This window comes from Molothrus ater, chromosome 23, assembly GCF_012460135.2.
Source record: "Molothrus ater isolate BHLD 08-10-18 breed brown headed cowbird chromosome 23, BPBGC_Mater_1.1, whole genome shotgun sequence".
NCBI classification, from domain to species: Eukaryota; Metazoa; Chordata; class Aves; order Passeriformes; family Icteridae; genus Molothrus; species Molothrus ater.
The window spans coordinates 5,158,222-5,177,525 of record NC_050500.2 but is presented as its reverse complement, the minus strand read 5'-3'; the positions used below and the strand labels follow the sequence as shown (position 1 = coordinate 5,177,525).

Here is a 19,304-nt window from a genome sequence, read left to right as displayed (position 1 = left end):
CCTGCTCGGCGCTACCGGGCCCTGCGGTGCGGCTGCTTTCCGCTCCAGGGCTGCCTGTCCGTCCGGCACCGCCGCACCGCGGGCCGCGCACGGGGCACGGTTGATATGGTTGATATGGGTTATACGGATTATATGGTTGATATGGGTTATACGGATTATATGGTTGATATGGGTTATATGGATTATATGGATTTTATGGGTTATATGGTTTGTATCCGCCGTTTCTAGTGCGGCCACAGCGCCGCCCGCAGCCCGGCGGGGCGGCGGCAGCCCCGCAGCTCCGCACCGCACCGCACGGCTCGGCTCGGCTCGGCTCGGCTCGGCTCCCCGGCACAGCGGCGGCCGCTGCCGGCCGCCCTTCCGCCCGCCCGCCCTTCCGCTCGGTGGAGCGGCATCCCAAGGAGCGGCATCCCAAGGAGCGGCATCCCAAGGAACGGCGGCGGGGCCGGGTCGGGGCTACGGGACCGGCACCGGCGCTGCAGCGATCACCGGCGGAGCGGAGCCCGGCATCGCCGCGAGCCCGCTGTGCTGCTGCTGCTGCCGCCCGGCGGGGCCGAGGTGAGCGATGCGTTCCGCGGTTCCGCGGCCCCGGGGGTCTGCGAGGTTTTGGGAGTCTGTGAGCACAGCCCGTCTGCCGTGATGCTCTGTCCTCAGCGTTCGGTTCTGCTCGGGGGGTTGACTGGGGTATCGGTCGGGCTCCCCGCTCCCGCAACGCTTAGAGACACCCGCTTGCAATTGTGCCTTTTTTTTCTTTTTCCTTTTTTTTTTTTTTTTTGGTTTTTTTGGGGGGGTTGGGTTTTTTTTGGTTTTTTTTTTGTTTTGTTTTGTTTTTTTTGTTGGTTGGTTGGTTGGTTGGTTGGTTTTTTTGTTTGGTTTTTTTGGGGTTTTTTTGGGGATTTTTTTTTGTTTTATTTTAACTCCCCCCCTCTCCCCTTCCCCTTTCCCTTTTTTCTTCCCCCTGGGAATTCAGCAGCTAAACCCCCTCAGCTGTGTGTTTAGCCAACTCTCGCTGGGAGCTGGGGATAGTTCATGAATATGCACAGGGAGATCGTTTCCCGGGAGGCTGCCTCTATAACGAGCTGATTGAGCGGCGCCTGCAGCAGGGCTGCTCTCCTGAGGGAAAAGTTGGGAGCCAGAACTGAGGAGCTTTGTGTCCCTGGCTTCGCGGAGGCTTGGCCAGCCTCCCTGAGGAGGAGCAGAGTCAGTGGGGTATTGGCCATACTCAGGGGTGTTAGCAGGTCCAGCCAGGCAGGATCCTCATCTGCTGTGTGCCCAAAAGATATAAAGAGCATCACGTAACTAGAACCTTCCTGTTTTATACCAGCTTGTGTAGAAATGGACTTTTCCTGTCTAAAAACACTGCACCACTTAATAAGGACATTTCATTGCTTAGCAACAGTCCCAACTTAGCTTGGTCCTTATGGCTCTTGCCATTCAGGTGGTCTCCAAAGATGTACCAGTAAAGCAGCCGCTGTCCTGAAGGGAAAGAATCTCTTCTGATTCTTCCTTGGTGATGCGATGACCAAGCCAAACGAGCAGGGGTGGTTGCTACTGCCCAAGAATTTAAGAGCACTTGAGAGACTGGGAGCTGAGCGAAACTGAAAAATTCCAGGCCAGACAAAGCTGGAAGTAGCCAGTCCCTCAGGCTTGTGTGGGACTTTGCAGCTGCCCTGTTGATGCATCCTGTGTCACTTGCACCTTTGTTTTGTGCACAGGCGTAGCAGCATGCTGGTTAACAACCTTCATTTATGCAATGATTAGAATAGTATTTTGACAGCTGTGCAGAGTCTGCTGGTGTTTAATGTAATACACAAACAAATAAGTTCCTTTAAAACCAGGCTGATGTCCTCGTCTGCTGCAGCAAGACAGACTGGTTGAGTGGGATGAGGACTTGTGCTTTGGAAGAGCAATTCAAATGACAAATAAACACACAGACCTTTTGCTCACAAAGCCACATCCTGATACGCATAAAATTTGCTACCTTAGAAACTCAGGCTTTTAAGAACAATTTCCCCATGAAAATTTGTGTAAGCTTTTGAAACTAGCTGTCCTCATCAGAACAACTCTGCCTGGGGACAATATTTTTGTTTCTTTCTCACCAGTAACCTTGTGAAGTGTTGATAAAGATAGAATCCACAGCACCAGCTTCCTTTAATTGCTCTTTTAGACTGTGTATCTAGATGGAAACCTAGCAACACAACAACTGTATTGAAGGAAGATATTTCACTTCTTTTATCACCCTGGATGCATCTTTAGAGGTTAGACTCATCAAACTAGTCTCTTTACCCCTTGGAGCCTTATAGCTTGATTCTCTAAGCCTGGAATAAAACAGAACTGAGCTGGTGAAAAAGACAACAAAGCTGGAATGGAAATGCTTAATATGATAAAAGATCCATTCTTCCTTTCTTCCTGCTGCCCCTGTGCATACCTGCAGTATTCCCATGGGGAAGATGTTCCTCTACGGAGAGAGAATGCTTATCTAATAGGAAAATTATTTAAGGGGAAACTACCCATCAGCATTTGTGTCCCTTTCATCTAGAGGCACAAGGGGAAAGCTGAGGGAGCAATGGCCCAGAGCAGTGTGGAACAGTGTAATATGTGAGAACTGGGCTGGCATTGGGGAAGAAGCATCAGCATCATCCAATCTCCAAATGCCCACAGTGGTGATGACTGTGATTCAGTCTCTGCAATGTACAGGGAAAATTCATCCTCAGGGGTAGAGAAAAACCCCCAACACGCAACCCTAAACACAAGCTGAAGTCACTCATACTCTGTCCAGATCTCCCTCACTGGCTATAGCGTGGTGGTTTTAGCTATATTGACAAACTCCCTTGTTGTGCATATGGTTCCTTACCATAGAATAGGGCACTTACAGGGAGTCAAGGTGGCAATATCTGACCTGGCTCTTTGTAATTTGGGGGCACATAAATGAGGGATTTCACACTGTTAAAATTGCTGTTAGTTTTTAGATGTTTGGGGGAAATGTGTTTGCTAGGTGCTAAAAATTCTTTCAATATCTAGTGTGTCCTTGGCTGTGCCTCCCAAGATCTTGTGTTTTTTTCAGCATTAATGAATTAAACATCACAAATGCCTTTGTCACACCAACAGATTAAGCAGTTAGGTTACAGGAAAACTCTGACCTCTTCTGTATCTGTAATTTCTGAACTGCAAATGAAGTGTTGCTGACAAGCTGTATTTTGCAGGAGTTTATGGGGTGGCTGTGATGTGTGTGTATGTTATCAAATCACATGAGAGCGATAGGATGGGTGCATTTCAGTTTGGCACAGGGAGAGGGTATGCACAAGATGTTAACATTTTACATCCAAAAAAGCCACAGCACATCTGTAATCCTCTTGTGATGCCAGTGCTCCAAGATAAGTGCTGCTTATACAAAGACTTGCCTGTTGGGTATGAGTACTTAATAAATACGCCCGAGTGAAACTGGAGTGGGATAGAAGTTCATACACTGGTGCATGTGGAAAATCTGGATAAAATGTGATTTTTATTTCTGAAGTTTGAACAGGTCCCCCTGTGAGTCGCAGGGTCTCTGGGTAATGCTGCTGTGGTTTCTGTGCATGCCAACATGCAGTAAATCCTGTCAGAAACTCTCTTCAGCACAAAGTATTTAGCATACAATTGGTTTAATCCTCTAATCTTATCAAGATTAACTAACATAAATGAGAACTGAGCAAATACATTCATTCTAAAAAAATCAAACCCCATTATATTTCTCAGTGTAGTGCAAAATATTTCTCCTTTTACTTACGCGATTGGCTTATTTTTTTAATCCATTGTTTGTTTAGAGGTATCAGACTATAAATTTGGGTTTAGTGGTGAAACTTACAGGTAATCGGCTCTCCCGTGGTGAGAGTTTATCTGTGATTTGAGCAGCTGGAGGGGATTTCAGGATCAGAGGAAGGAGTGTGGCCTGAGGGCCTGGTTATTGGGAGGGGGGAGTGCTCCTCACTTCTTTGGCAGTCTTGTGCACTTTTTATTGCTTTTGTGCCAGTCAGGAAGAGCAGAAGATGTACGATAAAAATGAGAGCAGGCTCCCGGTACTGAAGTGATTTGAGGATTTATTCTAATAAAAGAAAGGCCTAAAGCAAGGGGGCCCGGGCCGGGCAGGAGCGGGCCTGGGGCTCCTTCAGCAGCGATGGCCCCGATGTCCCAGGGGAACGGCTCAGCTTCCCTGGGTCAGGAGCCCCTTTTTATCCTGTTTTTTGTCCCTTGGATTGGTTTCTGCTTGGATCCTTCATTTGCATGAAGGTTTTAGGCCTTGATTGGCCATTGCGGTTCTCTCCAGGCTGGCTCGTGGTGCACTTTGCTGAGGTGTGTTATCACAGAATCACAGAATGGTGAGGTTGGAAGAGCCCTCTAAAATCATCGAGCCCAACCTATGCCCGAACACCTCAACCAGGCTATAGCACCAAGTGCCATGTCCAGGCTTTTTTTAAACACATCCAGAGATGGTGATTCTGCCACCTCCCTGGGAAGAGCATTCCAGTACTTTATTATTCTTTTGGTGAAAAATTTTTTCCTAATATCCAACCTATACCTTCCCTGACGTAGCTTGAGTCTGTGTCCTCTGTGATACATGGAGTACGGTATTTCTTATACCTACGCTTTTAACCCCTTTTACAATATAACAGTACATGCTTAACGATCTATCAACTATTTTACTACAGTTTCTAACCTATTTTTAACAATGTCCTCTGCCTTCTTCCTTTCCACACACCTGGCTGTTTCTCTCTCTTTAGAGAGGTAAGCAGTCCTCACAAGGCATGTGTGAAAACTTTCTTTGGCTCTGTGAATGTGTTTTCAGACCTTGTGATGAAGTTGAGCAATGAAATATTAGTTGTTAGAACTCAATCTCCCCCCATTCATATAAAATTTTGATAGCCAAACTGAATTTTAATTCCATATCTTTTATTTTAAAGAAAGCAAGCAAGCAGCACTGGGTGGCCGAAGAGTCAATGCTGCACTCACGGCACACACCACAACAACTTCACCAGAGTATATATATACTGTTTTTAAGCCTACAAAGCATTTTCCAGTGTGCTTGTGTTAGTCCAAATCAGCAGCTATCAATAGGCTGGGATCAGCAATCTTTCCAGGTGGTTGTTGGCTTCCTGTCCTTCTTGTGGCCGTCTGGAGGGAGGCCTTAACACTGGTGTCTGCCACATGATTTTTGTCAAGTGCATCAAGCTTTTTATTATACTTAAGCATTTGTTGCAATATCCCTTTAGCTTTACCACAACTTCCTCCATTTTATTCTAAGCATCAGTCGTCTTGCTATCTCATCTCTTTATTCTACTGTATTTCTTCTATTTCAATGCTTTATTTGCCTATTCAGTCAGAAACTTTAAAACTGTTCTTTGTAGTTATCCCAGGGAACTGGGATCCACTTTTGACACAGCAGATACAAGCATTTGCTGATTTCATTGCCAGTTGACATGAATCACAAAAACATTTTTCACACCCGTGATACTGCAGAACAGGCTATCTCTTCAAATGATTGATTTAACACAGATTTACCTGAGTTCATTCATCTTGTTGTACCTTCACCAGGGTGAATTTCCTCTCAGTTCTGTCCTTGCCTTTGCTAAGGGCCGGATTCTGCCTCTCTCCTCTTTCAGATCGTGAATAGCTCTGCTGCCTTCAGTGAGACTGTTAAAGAGGAAGGCTGTGGTGCCTGTGACTCAGACTAATGCAAATCAATTTAAAGGACAGATTAAGTGCAGTGTGAGTATGGATTGCAGTGTCTGGCCCATCATGAATAATTCAGGAGTATGGAGGAGACAGCCTAAGCGCTTAATCCAGCTCTAAGTGAAGTCAGCAAAAGACTTTCCATTGACCCCCGTCCAGGATATGTTTCAGCAAAGCTTAACTACGTGTGAGTTTGTAAATTTTCCCATTGGTAGCAGTGTGCTTCAGGCGTGGGCTACAACAACTGCCTGCATTAGCACCCAGCTGAAAGTTATTTATGACTCTCTCGTCTGTTATGCTGTCATTGACCGTCCTCTGGAGAACCCAAGGGAAGCTTTCTGACCTCTGAGCACGGCTATTGAGTCATGCTTTTACAGCACTGAAAACCAGAAAAGATTAATAACTGGAGCAGTACACCATTAACAGAAGAAAAGACAGACACAAAAAAGTTGGAGAAACAAGCTTCAAAGGTTTAATTTTGGTTGCTTAGAGCCAGGAAGGTCCCTCCTCCTGCAAGAACAAGGCAGTTGAGTGTGATAGGGATCCCCCCACAACTGGACACTCTGCCTTTCACAGCTCAGGAGTCCTGAGCTGCCCACAGCTGACTGTGATCCACCTTCCCGGGGTGAATTGAACCCCCAGGGACCGCAGCTGCCCCTGGAAGATCTGATGTGAGGATGGCAGAGCAGTTCTGCTGGTGGGAACCAGAGGATGCTCTCTCTGCACCTGCAATTTCCATCCTCTGGGCATGGCAGGCTGGGCTTCTTCAGGAGCCACCTTGGACCTGCCATCCAGACATTTGGAGTGTCCACTCTGGATCTGTTTCTCAGTGGAGTGTCTCACAGTCTGATGTATATGCTGCAAGCCATTTCTTCCCACATCCAAACTGAATTGTATTTCCAAGCCCATCCCTTCTTTTTCTCCCCATCCTAACCCTTGCTTCTCAGCTCTTCACACAGGGCTCAGAGATGGGTGTGATATTTTCAGGGTCCCCCGTGGCAGGAAAGAAATGATGAATCTGACTCCATGATCTTAGAAGGCTAATTTATTATTCTATTCTATTCTATTCTATTCTATTCTATTCTATTCTATTCTATTCTATTCTATTCTATCCTATCCTATCCTATTCTATTTATCTATTATTCTATTCTATTCTATTCTACTCTACTCTACTCGACTCTACTTTACTTAAACTATACTAAAGAATAGAGAAAGGATACTTACAGAAGGCTTAACAAGATAATAATGAAAAACTCATGACTCTCCAGAGTCCTGACACAGCTGGACTGCGATTGGTCATTAAGTAAAAACAGTTCACATGTTGGATAAACAATCTCCAAACCACATTCCATCCAAAGCAGCAAAACACAGGAGAAGCAATCAGATAATTGTTGTTTTCATTTTTCTCTGAGGCTTCTCAGCTTCCCAGGAGAAGAAATCCTGGCAAAGGGATTTTTCCAGAAAATATGACAGTGAGATGGGCAGCTGAGCTGTGGTCTGGGGTGGTTTTGGTCCATTGCATGCTTGTCTCTGGTATCAGTGTGCTTGAGCACAGAGCCTGATAGAAAAGCTGCAGCATCATAGGGAGCTATAAAACCCCAGTCTATGACAACTGGAAACAAGATATATCAGCAGGTAAATGTTTCATCCCCTGTGGCAGTGCTTACGCCAAAGAAGCAAAGCTTCATTCCTGTAAATCTGCTGTCTGGAACCAATTCCTTGATGCACGTTTCCTCACAGTGACTGCAGAGTTCATAGCATGGGTTTGTGTGTAAGTGGCACAGGAAAGCATCTGGCCTTGTTTAGATTCCAATAACAGAGAGCTCTACTGTAAGTAGCAGACAAATAAGTTTTTTGTGACATTTCCTTTACAGACCTCTTGCAGTACCTTGTAATTCTGAGGTGTTGTGAGGGAGATAATTCCTTCTGGACCCAGATCTTAGCTTCTATGCAGCTAAATTAGTTCCTGCATGTACACCACCCTGCCTACATGCTCATTTATTTGGTTATGTTGCAGATCCTGGTACTGTTTGCATTTCCATTTCTTTGGCTGATTCAGGAAGTGCCTTCAGTTACTTTCCTCTTGTACTCAGCTAGCAGCCTGGTTTTCAGAGGGCCAGACACAGTTCCACATCCACACAGGGCTGCAGAGTGTGTCCTTTTGAAAATCAATTTACAAATGTCTTTTCAAAAATAGTCTGTGTTTCCTTGTGAAGGGGAATCCCAGGAGTCTTTAGAACAAGGCGGGTTGTGAAAGGATAGAAGTCTCAAACTCCAAAATATGAGAGCAATTCAGAGCAGATTATGTGCTTTGCCTCAGGAAAGCTGGAAAAACTAACAGTAGAGCCACAAATATTTCTTTCATTTTTGTGTTTTAACTGCAGGACTTAGTCCTTAGAGATAGCACATGTAGCATCTCAGCCTGTGAGCATCTGTCTGAAAGGTTGGGATGCAGTAAGAAGCTGGGAACAATTGGCTGGAATGCTTTGATCCTTCCAGGTGAAATTGTCCCTTTGGGTTGGCTGCTTGCCACTCACAGCAGCTCCTGTGGCTCTGGATCTCTGCATCTTTGGTGGCAGAAGGGGAATAAGGACAGTGGTGATGTTTGCCTCTTTCTGAACTGCTTCAGATCACGGACTCCCAGGTCTGTGCTGGCAGGGAGGAGAAGAGAGCAGAGAGGAGGGACATTCCTGCTGTCTCAGCTCAGTTCTGGTGGCCTAAATCTGTATCCTAGAGACGTGGCAGCTTCTGGGAGCTGTTGCAAGCAACATTTCCCTCCCTTGCACAGTGACTAATGGGAACCAGCTCCTGGTGTCTCTTGTTTGTATTAGGAAGCATCCTGGACTTTCTCTGATGTGAAAAATGCGTATTTTATGATTGGCTTTTTGCAAATATTAAAATGAATATTATATGTGTTATGTTCAAAGTTATGCTGTATTAATTTTCTTAAGTAGTGCGTTAAATATAGTTTTAGGTTATAACAAAATGTTAAAATAGAAACTCTGTTATGTAAGATGCTTTTTTTTGAAGAAAGGACTCACGCCAAGGTAGCAACCACAGGACACCTAAATCTTTCAGAGAAAGAGAATTTATTGCTCCATTATCAGAAGAAACAAACTTCTTCCTGCCTTGCTCAGGCATGAACACGCTGGTTAGGATTCAGAGGAAGAAGCTGACACTGCCCAGACAGAATCCTGTGTTTGAATGGAATTTATGCATCATGGATGAGGTGTATGAATATGCAACAGGCTGTTGTTCTAAGGGTTAATCCTCTGTTAATGTGGGTCTTTTTTCAGGCTTATTTTGCCCAGAAAGAGGTACCCAGACTGTCCATAACTCTTTGTTTTTCTTGTCTCCTATTGTCCTAATCCAAATTGTCCAAAATTATTATTACTCTAATTATATTACTATTTTTTATAATCATTTTTTTAGTATTGAACTTTTAAAATTTTAAAAACAAGTGATTGGCGTTTTTCCCATCTGAGATGAACGCGTCATTAAATCCTGTTTGCTTATTCTGAATCCCTGCCCCCTCCTCTTCTAATGGTCTGCAGGGCTGTGCTTATTGGGCTGTTGTAATATTTAATGTGAGTTTCTGCATGGCTGGTGCAGCTGGCAGTGAGCTTTGACTCCTTGTACTGGCAGGGGATCTGCTGACCTGCTGCTCAGGCACTGAGGCATCTTGTCTTGTCTTCACATCTTCTGAAAACCCTTGTGCTTGCCTGGGTCCTGCTCTGGACCAGTGAGCTGTGTGGCACTAGAGGCTCTCCAGCCTCTGGATATTGCACATCTGCTCCAGATTTCTCACTGATTCTTGGAAGGTGAAATAGCAGTGCAAATTGATGTAATTCCACAAGCTCTGGGTTTTCATGAGAGGAGAGCAGGTAGCTGCATAGTATTGCTGGGATCTGCACATGGATGAGGCTGCACAGCCAAGCCTTGTCCCTTGTCCCTGTGTCCCTCCTCCCACTGCAAGGGGTGGGTTTGGGGAGAGGGCTCAGAGTCTGCATGGGAATCCTGCAGCTGAGCAGAGAATGGTGTCAGTCCTGGTGGTTAATGTAAACTGGGGAGGCTGAGCACTGAGTACAATAATAAATGACTGGTAGTCGCTGCCACCAGGATCTGGCTTTCCTTTCCAGGGTGACTGTGGTGTGTAAAGCTGGAGTGTATCTGTAAAACAGCAGCACACAAGCTTTGGGGTTGGCAGTTTATTGCATTGGCTTGGGAATTGATGATTGCCTTCTCTGATCTGACATTCCTTCCTAGAGTGATACTTCGAATCAGAGAACTTTATTTTGCCAGAATTTTAAGCATTAAACATTTTACCTAAGAAAGCAACCTCAAGAATCCATGGCACATGACCAGGGTTAACAGCTCAGTAAAAACATGCATTAAGAAAATTCAGATATTAACTTCAAACTGTACCTTTTATAAACTCCATTTTACAGTACAGATAACAGAAAAACAACTGCTTTAGGACATCAGCATTACACCCACAAGTGTTAAAAGAAACAGGAAATGGGATATTAATGCAAGGCTCTGGTTTGTGGCAGCCACGTGCATTTAATGATCTGCAAAGGCTTTGCTCTGAGCACAGGTGCTTAGGGGTAGGTGCTGGAGTGTGGGAATCCACGTACCTTTGACAAGCTCGCTCCTTTGGGCCCCAGCAGGTGGGATCCAGGGTGCTTTTGAAATCTGTCAAGGCACCCAAAGGCACCTGGCTGAGCCAGGAGTGATCCCTTCACTTGGCAGCAGCAACTTGCTGGCGTTCAGACAGTAATTTTTGTAGTGGTAAGGTAAGTAGTTTTTGTAGTGGTTAGGTAAGTCATTTCTGAATCATATCAGAGCCTCAGCTTGCTTGTACCTGTTTGCAGAAACCTGGAAGTGCCACATAGCTGAGTGACAGCAGAGCTTATCACCAGCACAAGTAACTTAAGCAGTAAACATGGCACAGGGCTGCGAGGCATGCTTTGTGAGATTATAATCGAGACGCTGCTTCTGACACCTACAATCATTAGTTACAATAACCAGGAGCAAATTATTTTATCAGGAAATTAATTTGCTTTGGCAGCGACAAGCGTGTTAGCAAAGTGCTCATGCAGGAATACCTCTGCAGCAATCCCAGGAAGTCAGGGCACTAAACGTGCATGGTTTGATGTCAGCAAATCTTGGTGACCTTTGTTTTTGAGAAGTGACAGTTCCAGCACTTTAAAGCATGTGTTTTGGGGCAGTTTACTAGGTTCCTTTTGGTAATGTGTGTGAAAAACGCCACACACATTTAAATTTTAAAAGTTTAATAGTAATAAAATGGTTATAGAATAGTAATATAATTAGAGTAATAATAATTTTGGACAATTTGGATTAGGACAATACGAGACAAGAAAAACAAAGAGTTAGGGACAGTCCAGGTACCTTTTTCTGGGCAAAATAAGCCTGAAAAAGGACCCACGTTAACAGAGGATTAACCCTTAGAACAACAGCCTGTTGCATATTCATACACCTCATCCATGATGCATAAATTCCATTCAAACACAGGATTCTGTCTGGGCAGTGTCAGCTTCTTCCTCTGAATCCTAATGGTGTCTTCATGCCTGAGCAAGGCAGGAAGAAGTTTGTTTCTTCAGATAATGGAGCAATAAATTCTCTTTCTCTGAAAGATTCAGGAATCCTGTGGCTGCTACCTTGGTGTGAATCCTTTCTTTAAAAAAAAGTAACTTACATAGCATAATTTCTATTTTAACATTATGTTATAACCTAAAACTATATTTAACACACTATTTAAGAAAATTAACACAGCATAACTTTTGAACATAACACGTATAATATTCATTTTAATATTTGCGAAAAGCCAATCATAAAATACACATTTTTCATAATGTGTATGGTGTGAATTTGGCTCTCCTTGTGGAGGTTGGATATCCCACACCAGCACAAAGGTTACATTGCACAGTGATGGTTATGTTTGATGATACAGCTCAAATTATACTTGCAGAACACAGCAGAGTTTGTGGTTTGTTGCACACAGCCCCCATTTTTGCCCTCAGAAAGATTTGGTACCTTGTGTGTCAAACCAGGCACCCAAAATAAATGTCTGCTTCTTCCTTCATCTCCTGAGCTCCTGCATCTGTCAGATGCAGACTACACCACCCCCTCCTCCTCTGAGATGCTGGAGAAGATTCAGTTCAGCCCTGTTTCTTCAGCCCTCAGACTCTGTCATGACAGGCAGTGTTAAAAAGCTCACGAGGAAATTAATAATTCTGCCTGTGAGGCAGGCATGAGCAGCATGCAGGAAATGAGGCATGAGACCACACGCTGAATGATGAGGAGAGAACAGGGTACTGAATACCTGCTGGGTTTGGGGAGCATCATCCATTGCATGCTCTGGTGGGAGCCTGAGTCCTTGCCTTGGACACTGAGCCTGGAAGCAAAACTACACTGCAGAGCATTTACAAAAGAGGGGACAAATTAAGGACGCTGTATTGAGCCTGAATTTGGCATTTCCTGACTGGTGAGTGCTTGACTTTGCAGCTAATCTTTCCACACTGTTTTTGGCATGCAATTATGAGTAGGTCTAATCAGTGTTTGTCAGAGCCTGGAATAGCAGGTGGGTGCATGCAGAAGATCCTCAGCACAGTAGGCTGAGAGTGCTCTAAGCAGCCTTTGTCCAGTCTGAAAGCTGGCTGAGAGATGGTAGAATCATTTAGGTTGGAAAAGATCGTTGAACCTAATCACTTAAAATCATTGATCCTTCTGTTTCCAGCTGCTCTTATCTTAGCAAGGGCGTAAAAGTCTCTGTAAGGTGGAAGAGGGGTGGAAGAGTCAGCAGTGGAAGGGAACACCTCAGTAAGAGATGAGGCTGCATGTGCCTGTGCTTGATTTCATAAAAGCTTGAGATCAGATAATCCTCTTTCCTATATACTGCCCTGCCTACTGTCTTGCTTTTTGTGGGCAAATGGAATTATAAACTGTAGAGCTTTTTTTTATATATATTTTTTAAATTTTTTTTAAATAATTTTGTTGAACTTTCTTCCCAGCAAACACATATTTATATTATTACACTGTAATTCCAACAGCTCTGTGCTGCTGGAGCATTCTGATATCATTCTGATCTGCAAAGTGCCTGGGGTCTGGCAGTGTTTTTCTGCATCTTACTAAAGGATTTAAAGCAAGTGGAAAGGGAAAAGCAAAGCACACAGAAAGAAAATAGATTAAAGCCTTGTTGTTGTGCTGTGCTTGCAACTGGGCAAGTGAACCTGCTTAACTAATAATGGTGAGCCAGCTCTGCCAGCAGATCAAACCAGTGCTTTTGAGCAGCATGTGCATCTCTGGGCTCGTATCCCACTGAAACAGCTTCTCTCTGTGATGTATCCTCAGGCACAGCTTCTGGTCTGTGGCTGAATTAAGTCAATGTTTTGAGAAGTTTTATAGGAGATTCAGGGTGAAGTGTCCATGGCCTGCCTGACTTTTCCAGGAGTGCAAGACTTCTGAAAGTCAGACTTCCAACTGGAAAAAAAACCATATCTAACTCTCCCTCTTGTTTTGTTTAACAATTCATGAACAGTAGTCTGCACTGGGAAAGGGACTCCATGCTCTCAGTGATAGCTGTGTTGATAAGGGAGAATGGTATTGTATTTGCATTGCCCCAAACGAAGGCAGGAATGATGCATCTGACTCCACATTCTCAGAAGGCTGATTTATTATTTTATGATGCTATATTATATTAAAGAATACTATACTATACTAAATAATACAGAATGGATACTTACTCAATGCTAAAAAGATAATAATGAAAACTGGTGACTCTTTCCAGAGTCCCCACACAGCTTGGCCCCAGCTGGCCAATGAGGAAAGGAACTCACAGCAGAATCCAATGGAACAATCACCTGTGGGTGAACAATCTCCAAACACATTCCACATGTGAGCACAACACAGGAGAAGCAAATGAGAGAAGAATTGTTTTCCTTTTCTCTGAGCCTTCTCAGCTTCCCAGGAGAAAAATCCTGGGTGAAGGGGTTTTTTCAGAGAATGTGAATGCCACAGAACAGGGGCCTGAGAAAGCCCTTCTTGGTTGTGTTTTAAAATTAGGCTTCTGGATTAGTCTCAGTGATTCAAGTGTAGAGCTGCTGTGTCCTGGTGTCCCTGTGGAGCTCTGCTTTAGTGTGGAACATTAATGCTGCCCTCCAGTTGTTCTGTATGCAGCTCTGTGTCACAGAGATGTGGCTTTTGCCAGGACCCAGATGCTCTTAGGATAATTTGGAAGCATGAAGGCTATTTTTCTCCCCCTTACAGGAACTTCATGCAGCTATCAAAGGGGCTTAAAGCTGTCTTTAGTAGAAACTCCAGAAGATTTCAGGAGCACAAAACTGCCAGCCCTGCTGTGAATGCTCTGCACATGGGAGAAACCAGTATGAAGTTTGATTATTTTGTCAATGAGAATCTCCTGTATTACAGAAATTGTCTTTCCCTCCCTTCTAGTCTTGAGCTTCCTTTCCTTTTTTCTTTCTAGCTTGGTGCTGCACAAGGCTTCCTTTTTCCTGTAGGAAGGAACAACTGGGTAATTGAAATGGAACACTAGTGAGGATTTTTTAATGTGAAAGTCAGCATTAATTACTCAGGTCAGGTGTAGTTAGCTTCCTCATCTGTCACTGCTTCTCTCCAACTTGCCAATGACTTTCTTTCTTCTAGATGTCCCTGGAAAAGAGCTGTCTTGTGGGAGCTGCATGGGTGTTTTCCCTGGTTGAGGTGCAAGTGAATGACAATCCCTGTGGGGCTGTTGGGGCTTGAGCTGGATCTCGCTTGCAGGAAGCCTGTTTGCTTTGGAAATAGCAGAGGGAAGCCCAACAAATCTATATGCCTACCCAAACCAGCTGAATCAGTGCCTCTTCTCTAAAGAAGCAGACCCAGGGCTCCAAGGAGTGCTCTAATCCTCTGCCTCTTTCAACCTGGCGCAGGCTAAGCTTGCTCAGAAGTGAGGCAGAGCTTTAATGAAGGCTGCAGGATTAAGTTCTCTGTGTGTATCCTGGAGCTGAAAAAGTAATTGGGCCATGATTCAGTGCTGAGAGTCTCTGGATAGCATGAGAAGTGATGGAGGGAAAACAGGCCAGCCCTCAAGTAAAATTCAAGCAGAAAAAAATGCATTTCAATCCCCTTCTGGATGATTTGAGGGTTTATCTTCCCCACCAGTTCAATTTGCCATGTTTTGGGTTGGATAGGCTGTCATCCTGATCCAGGCAGGGTCTGAGGAAGGTGGCAATGCCAGATGAGTGCCAAGGGCAGTGCTAAGTGTGCCATGTCTGGCTTTGGAGCTGAATCAGCTCTCCTGGAGGGGGTTCAGAGCTGTGGATGCAGGCAATATGTGCACCCTGTGTGCAGAGGGAGGCTGGCACTGCTGGGGACAGTGCAGGTGCCACCCACCCTGCCCATGCCTCTGTCCCAGACCAAATCCTTGATCCTTCCCTCAGTTCCCATGTGAGTGTGTACAGGGGCTTCTCCAGAAATTTCCGTGCTGGAGTTCACATCAGTACCAGAATTTGTGCCAGTCTGCAGCTAGAGTGTAACACATGTTGGTCACCAGATATTATAGGTGCCCATGTGTTACAAATTGGGGTTTGCAGTCCAGACCATGACAACTGATGGGCAAATCAGAGGGAGATACCTTAGAACTGATCCCATCCTTGAGTTGAGGATTTAGCTCTTGGTTAAGAAAGAAGATGCTGTAATTCCCTTTTCTGCTGCCTTATTATTATGTTGCTCTCTCTCATTTCCCTTTCTTGTCACACGCAAGCTCTTCTGTCTCAGGATAAGAATCTTTTCCCTCCTTCTCTTCAGTAACTCAATAAAATGGGAAATTATTATGGCTCTTTACCTCTCTTTCTAAAGAGAGAGCACATATCCTTTTTCAGATCTCACAGTAATTCCATTCCCCCGGCCAGTGGGAGAAAAGTCAGGGGTAGAGGGGAGGTAACTGCAGGTACACACCAACCTGCCCAAGTGAGGTTACACCTGAGCTCCTGCAGCATCAATCTACAGTAATGAAATAATTGTGGCTCTTTACCTCTCTTTCTAAAGAGAGAACACATATCCTTTTTCAGATCTCACAGTAATTCCATTCCCCCGGCCAGTGGGAGAAAAGTCAGGGGTAGAGGGGAGGTAACTGCAGGTACACACCAACCTGCCCAAGTGAGGTTACACCTGAGCTCCTGCAGCATCAGTCTACACTAACGTGGAGTTCTAGCTTGGCTGTCCCTTACAGGCTGAAGGGAACAGTCCCTGGCAGCTGAGTGGTGGATGGGGGTCCCACACCAGCTATAGGAGCCCTATCTTCCTCTCCTTAGACCTGACAGTAGATTTCCCCCAGCTATTTATAGCAGTATTCATCTTCCCCACAAAATGTTCATGTTTGTGCACACTGTGATGGTGTTCACAGGGGTCCCAGGATGAGGGAAGAGACAAGGATCTGACTCCATGTTTCAGAAGGATTGATTTATTATTTTATGATATATATTACATTAAAACTATACTAAAAGAATAGAAGAAAGGATTTCATCAGAAGGCTGGCTAAGAATAGAATAGGAAAGAATGATAATAAAGGCTTGTGGCTCGGACAGAGAGTCTGAGCCAGCTGGGCTGTGATTGGCCATTAATTAGAAACAATCAATGTGGGCCAATCCCAGACCCACCTGTTGCATTCCACAGCAGCAGATAACCATTGGTTACATTTTGTTCCTGAGGCCTCTCAGCTTCTCAGGAGGAAAAATCCTAAGGAAAGGATTTTTCATAAAAGATGTCTGCAACACACTGAGCCAGAAGCACACACACACCCTCACACCTGCACCCACACTTGCACACATCAACCCCTCTGAAAACTCACTGGATGCCTGGCAAAGGTGAGCACTGTGAGCTGGGGCTGACAAGGTGCTGTGTTTGGGGGTCTGGTTAGGAACAAAGCCATAAATAGCTGGGGGAAGTCTATTGTCAGTTCTAAGGAGAGGAAGATAGCACTCCTTTGCATTTTGTATCTGGTAGCATGAACCACTCCTGGATGTGAGAACCAGTTAGCTAATTTAGTGTTAGCTAATTTAGGTTAGCTAATTAAGTGTTCATGCTGCTGCAGGGTGAGCAACATACTGTGAATCCCTGCAGTCTCCTTGCCTGGTGCTCCTGGAGCCATGCAGAGCCTTCCTCTGCCACAGCACTGGGCCCTGGCACTGTCACTTGAACCTCTCCCTCTCTGGTTCCTCTGCCAGGCAGAATGTGGGATGCCCCATGACAAGGTTGTTGTTTCAGTGGCTGCAGCAGATCTGTGGGGTTTGGAAGGAGTGATGCTTTCCTCCTGAGGGAACTGGAGCGTCCTGGCTCTGCTGCTGCGGGTCTGTGGATTCACAGCTGTGCCTGTGACACCACTGCTGGGTCTTGCTGACTGCTCTATCTGTGTGCAGGTGCTGGACATGGACACAGAGGATGACCCATTGTTACAGGATGCCTGGCTAGAGGAGGAAGATGAAGATGTGGCCTTCAGCTCCCGGAAGAGGCGCGAGGGTGCTCTGTTGTGTGGGAAAAGCCCGTGCAGAGTCAGGCCCCTGTGTGTCACGCTGCCTATGTCTGGCTTCTGGAATATTGTTGGCTGGGTGTTTACCAACCCATACTGTGCTGGCTTCATCCTTTTCCTGGGCTGTGCCATCCCTGCTGTGCTTGCTGTTGTCATGTTCCTCCACTACCCCGCCCTGGACATTGACATCTCCTACAACGCTTTCGAGATCCGCAACCACGAGTCCTCGCAGCGCTTCGACGCCCTCGCCTTGGCCCTCAAATCCCAGTTTGGCTCCTGGGGGAGGAACCGCCGGGATCTGGCTGACTTTACCTCAGAAACCCTGCAGAGGCTCATCTTTGAGCAGCTCCAGCAGCTCCACCTCAACGCCTCCCACCTCGGGGTGAGCGCGCGGGTGAGGCGCAGCCCCGCAGAGGGCAGGGGGAGCTCCCTGCAGCCCCAGCCCCACCCCAGCACAGCAAACCAGAGCTCCAGAGTTGGGAGGGGAGCCCCACGCTGGGACTACTCCAGCACCTACATCAGTGCTAACACACAGACTCACGCTCACTGGCGCATTGAGCTCATTTTCCTGGCTCGGGGCGACTCTGAGAACAACATCTTCACCACGGAGCGCCTGGTCACCATCCACGAGGTGGAGCGCAAGATCATGGACCACCCTCGCTTCCGTGAATTCTGCTGGAAGCCCCATGAGGTCCTGAAGGACCTGCCCCTGGGTTCTTACTCCTACTGCTCCCCTCCCAGCTCCCTCATGACCTACTTCTTCCCCACTGAGAGAGGAGGGAAGATTTACTACGATGGCATGGGACAAGACCTTGCTGACATCCAAGGTGAGCTGAGGGCCACAGGCAAGGGCTGGTATGCTCAAGGAATGCCTCTCCTCAGGTTCTGTCAGGACCCAGGACATCCCCCTGGCTGTCCAGGATGGCCAAGACCCCTGCCAGGGGGCTCAGAGACCCTGGCACAGAGCCCAAGATGCCCCTGTGGTTTTGATTATGACCCGTGGAGCAAGTTACCAACCTCAGATGAAAACCTGCAAGCCATGACAAATTAAGTAGAATGATAGTGAATTTATCACAAGGTGAAAAAGTAGATTTTGAGGTTTTTAGAATGGGGATCCAGGAGGGCAAGATGGAGGGAACTGGGCATGTCCAGCCTTTCTCCTTCTTCTTCTTGGCCTCCATCTTCTGCTGTGATGGTGGCACTTACAGATTGGTTTAGAGTAGAAGCTCACTGTCTGACATAGGTGATAGGTATTGGACAGTAATTGTAAACATTGTACATGTAGTTTTTAGTATAAAGACATAACCACGAGACCACCCCAGGGGCAGGCAGAGTGCCTGGAACTGTCCTGCTGAGTGGAACTCAGCAGGGCAGGAGAAAGAATTTTACAGATAAGATACAATAAACAACCTTGAGACTGAGAAATGAAGAGCCCTGACTCCTTCTTCAAGCACCAGGCTGGGAAAAGAGACTTTCCAACTTTTCTTGGGGTCACTCTGAGCAGCTAAAGATCTCAACAAGGTTCAGGCAGTCAGTGGTGTGCAGCTAAGAGGAGTGGCTGCCTTGTATGGAGAGGAAGATGCTGCTGGGCTGTGCCTTGAGGAATTGTCTTTTCTGCTCCAGGGCCCCTTTTTCAACTCTGCAACTCCAGTCACAGGTCACACAGACCCCCACAGGCAAGTGAGAGGGATAAGTGAGGGGGTGTCCTGCATGGTACAGATGTATTCTACTGACCCTTGTCCCCTATAGATGACTGTGGTTCACTAGAGCAATACCAGGGGCTTGAAAAAACAGATAGGGATGAGTTTCCCTACACGACGGAGCAGATTAAAGAGGTCTGTGGGCTGTTCTGGCAGCTTGTGAGTCACCAGCTGGAAAGGTTGCTATAAGGAGAGGAGGAAAAAGGCCCTGCCTCCTCCTCCCAGCTCTGTACCTTGTGCTGTGCACCTCTAGTAGAACAGAGGCTCTGGGTGGTGACAAAGAGGTGACTCATGGGGAGTCTGTGGGTGTGCTGTGGCTGTGGGATGTACCTTCCATCTGTCTCCCGAGC

The 19,304-nt window shown here is 46.0% G+C and overlaps 1 protein-coding gene across 2 annotated transcripts in view; it reads left to right on the top strand.

The window, feature by feature from the left end:
* Positions 1–314: 314 nt before the first annotated feature.
* Positions 315–19,304, top strand: part of DISP3 (dispatched RND transporter family member 3) — a 49,044-nt gene continuing 30,054 nt past the window's right edge. Inside the window, exons 1-2 of one of the 2 annotated variants that reach the window (XM_036396355.2) lie at positions 315–558; positions 17,145–18,081. In XM_036396355.2, coding sequence (XP_036252248.1) covers positions 17,154–18,081 — 928 coding nt within the window. In that variant the 5' untranslated portion in view covers positions 315–558; positions 17,145–17,153. Of the gene's footprint in view, positions 559–11,924; positions 12,215–17,144; positions 18,082–19,304 lie in introns of those variants that run through there. The other variant, XM_036396354.2, reaches the window with a different exon arrangement.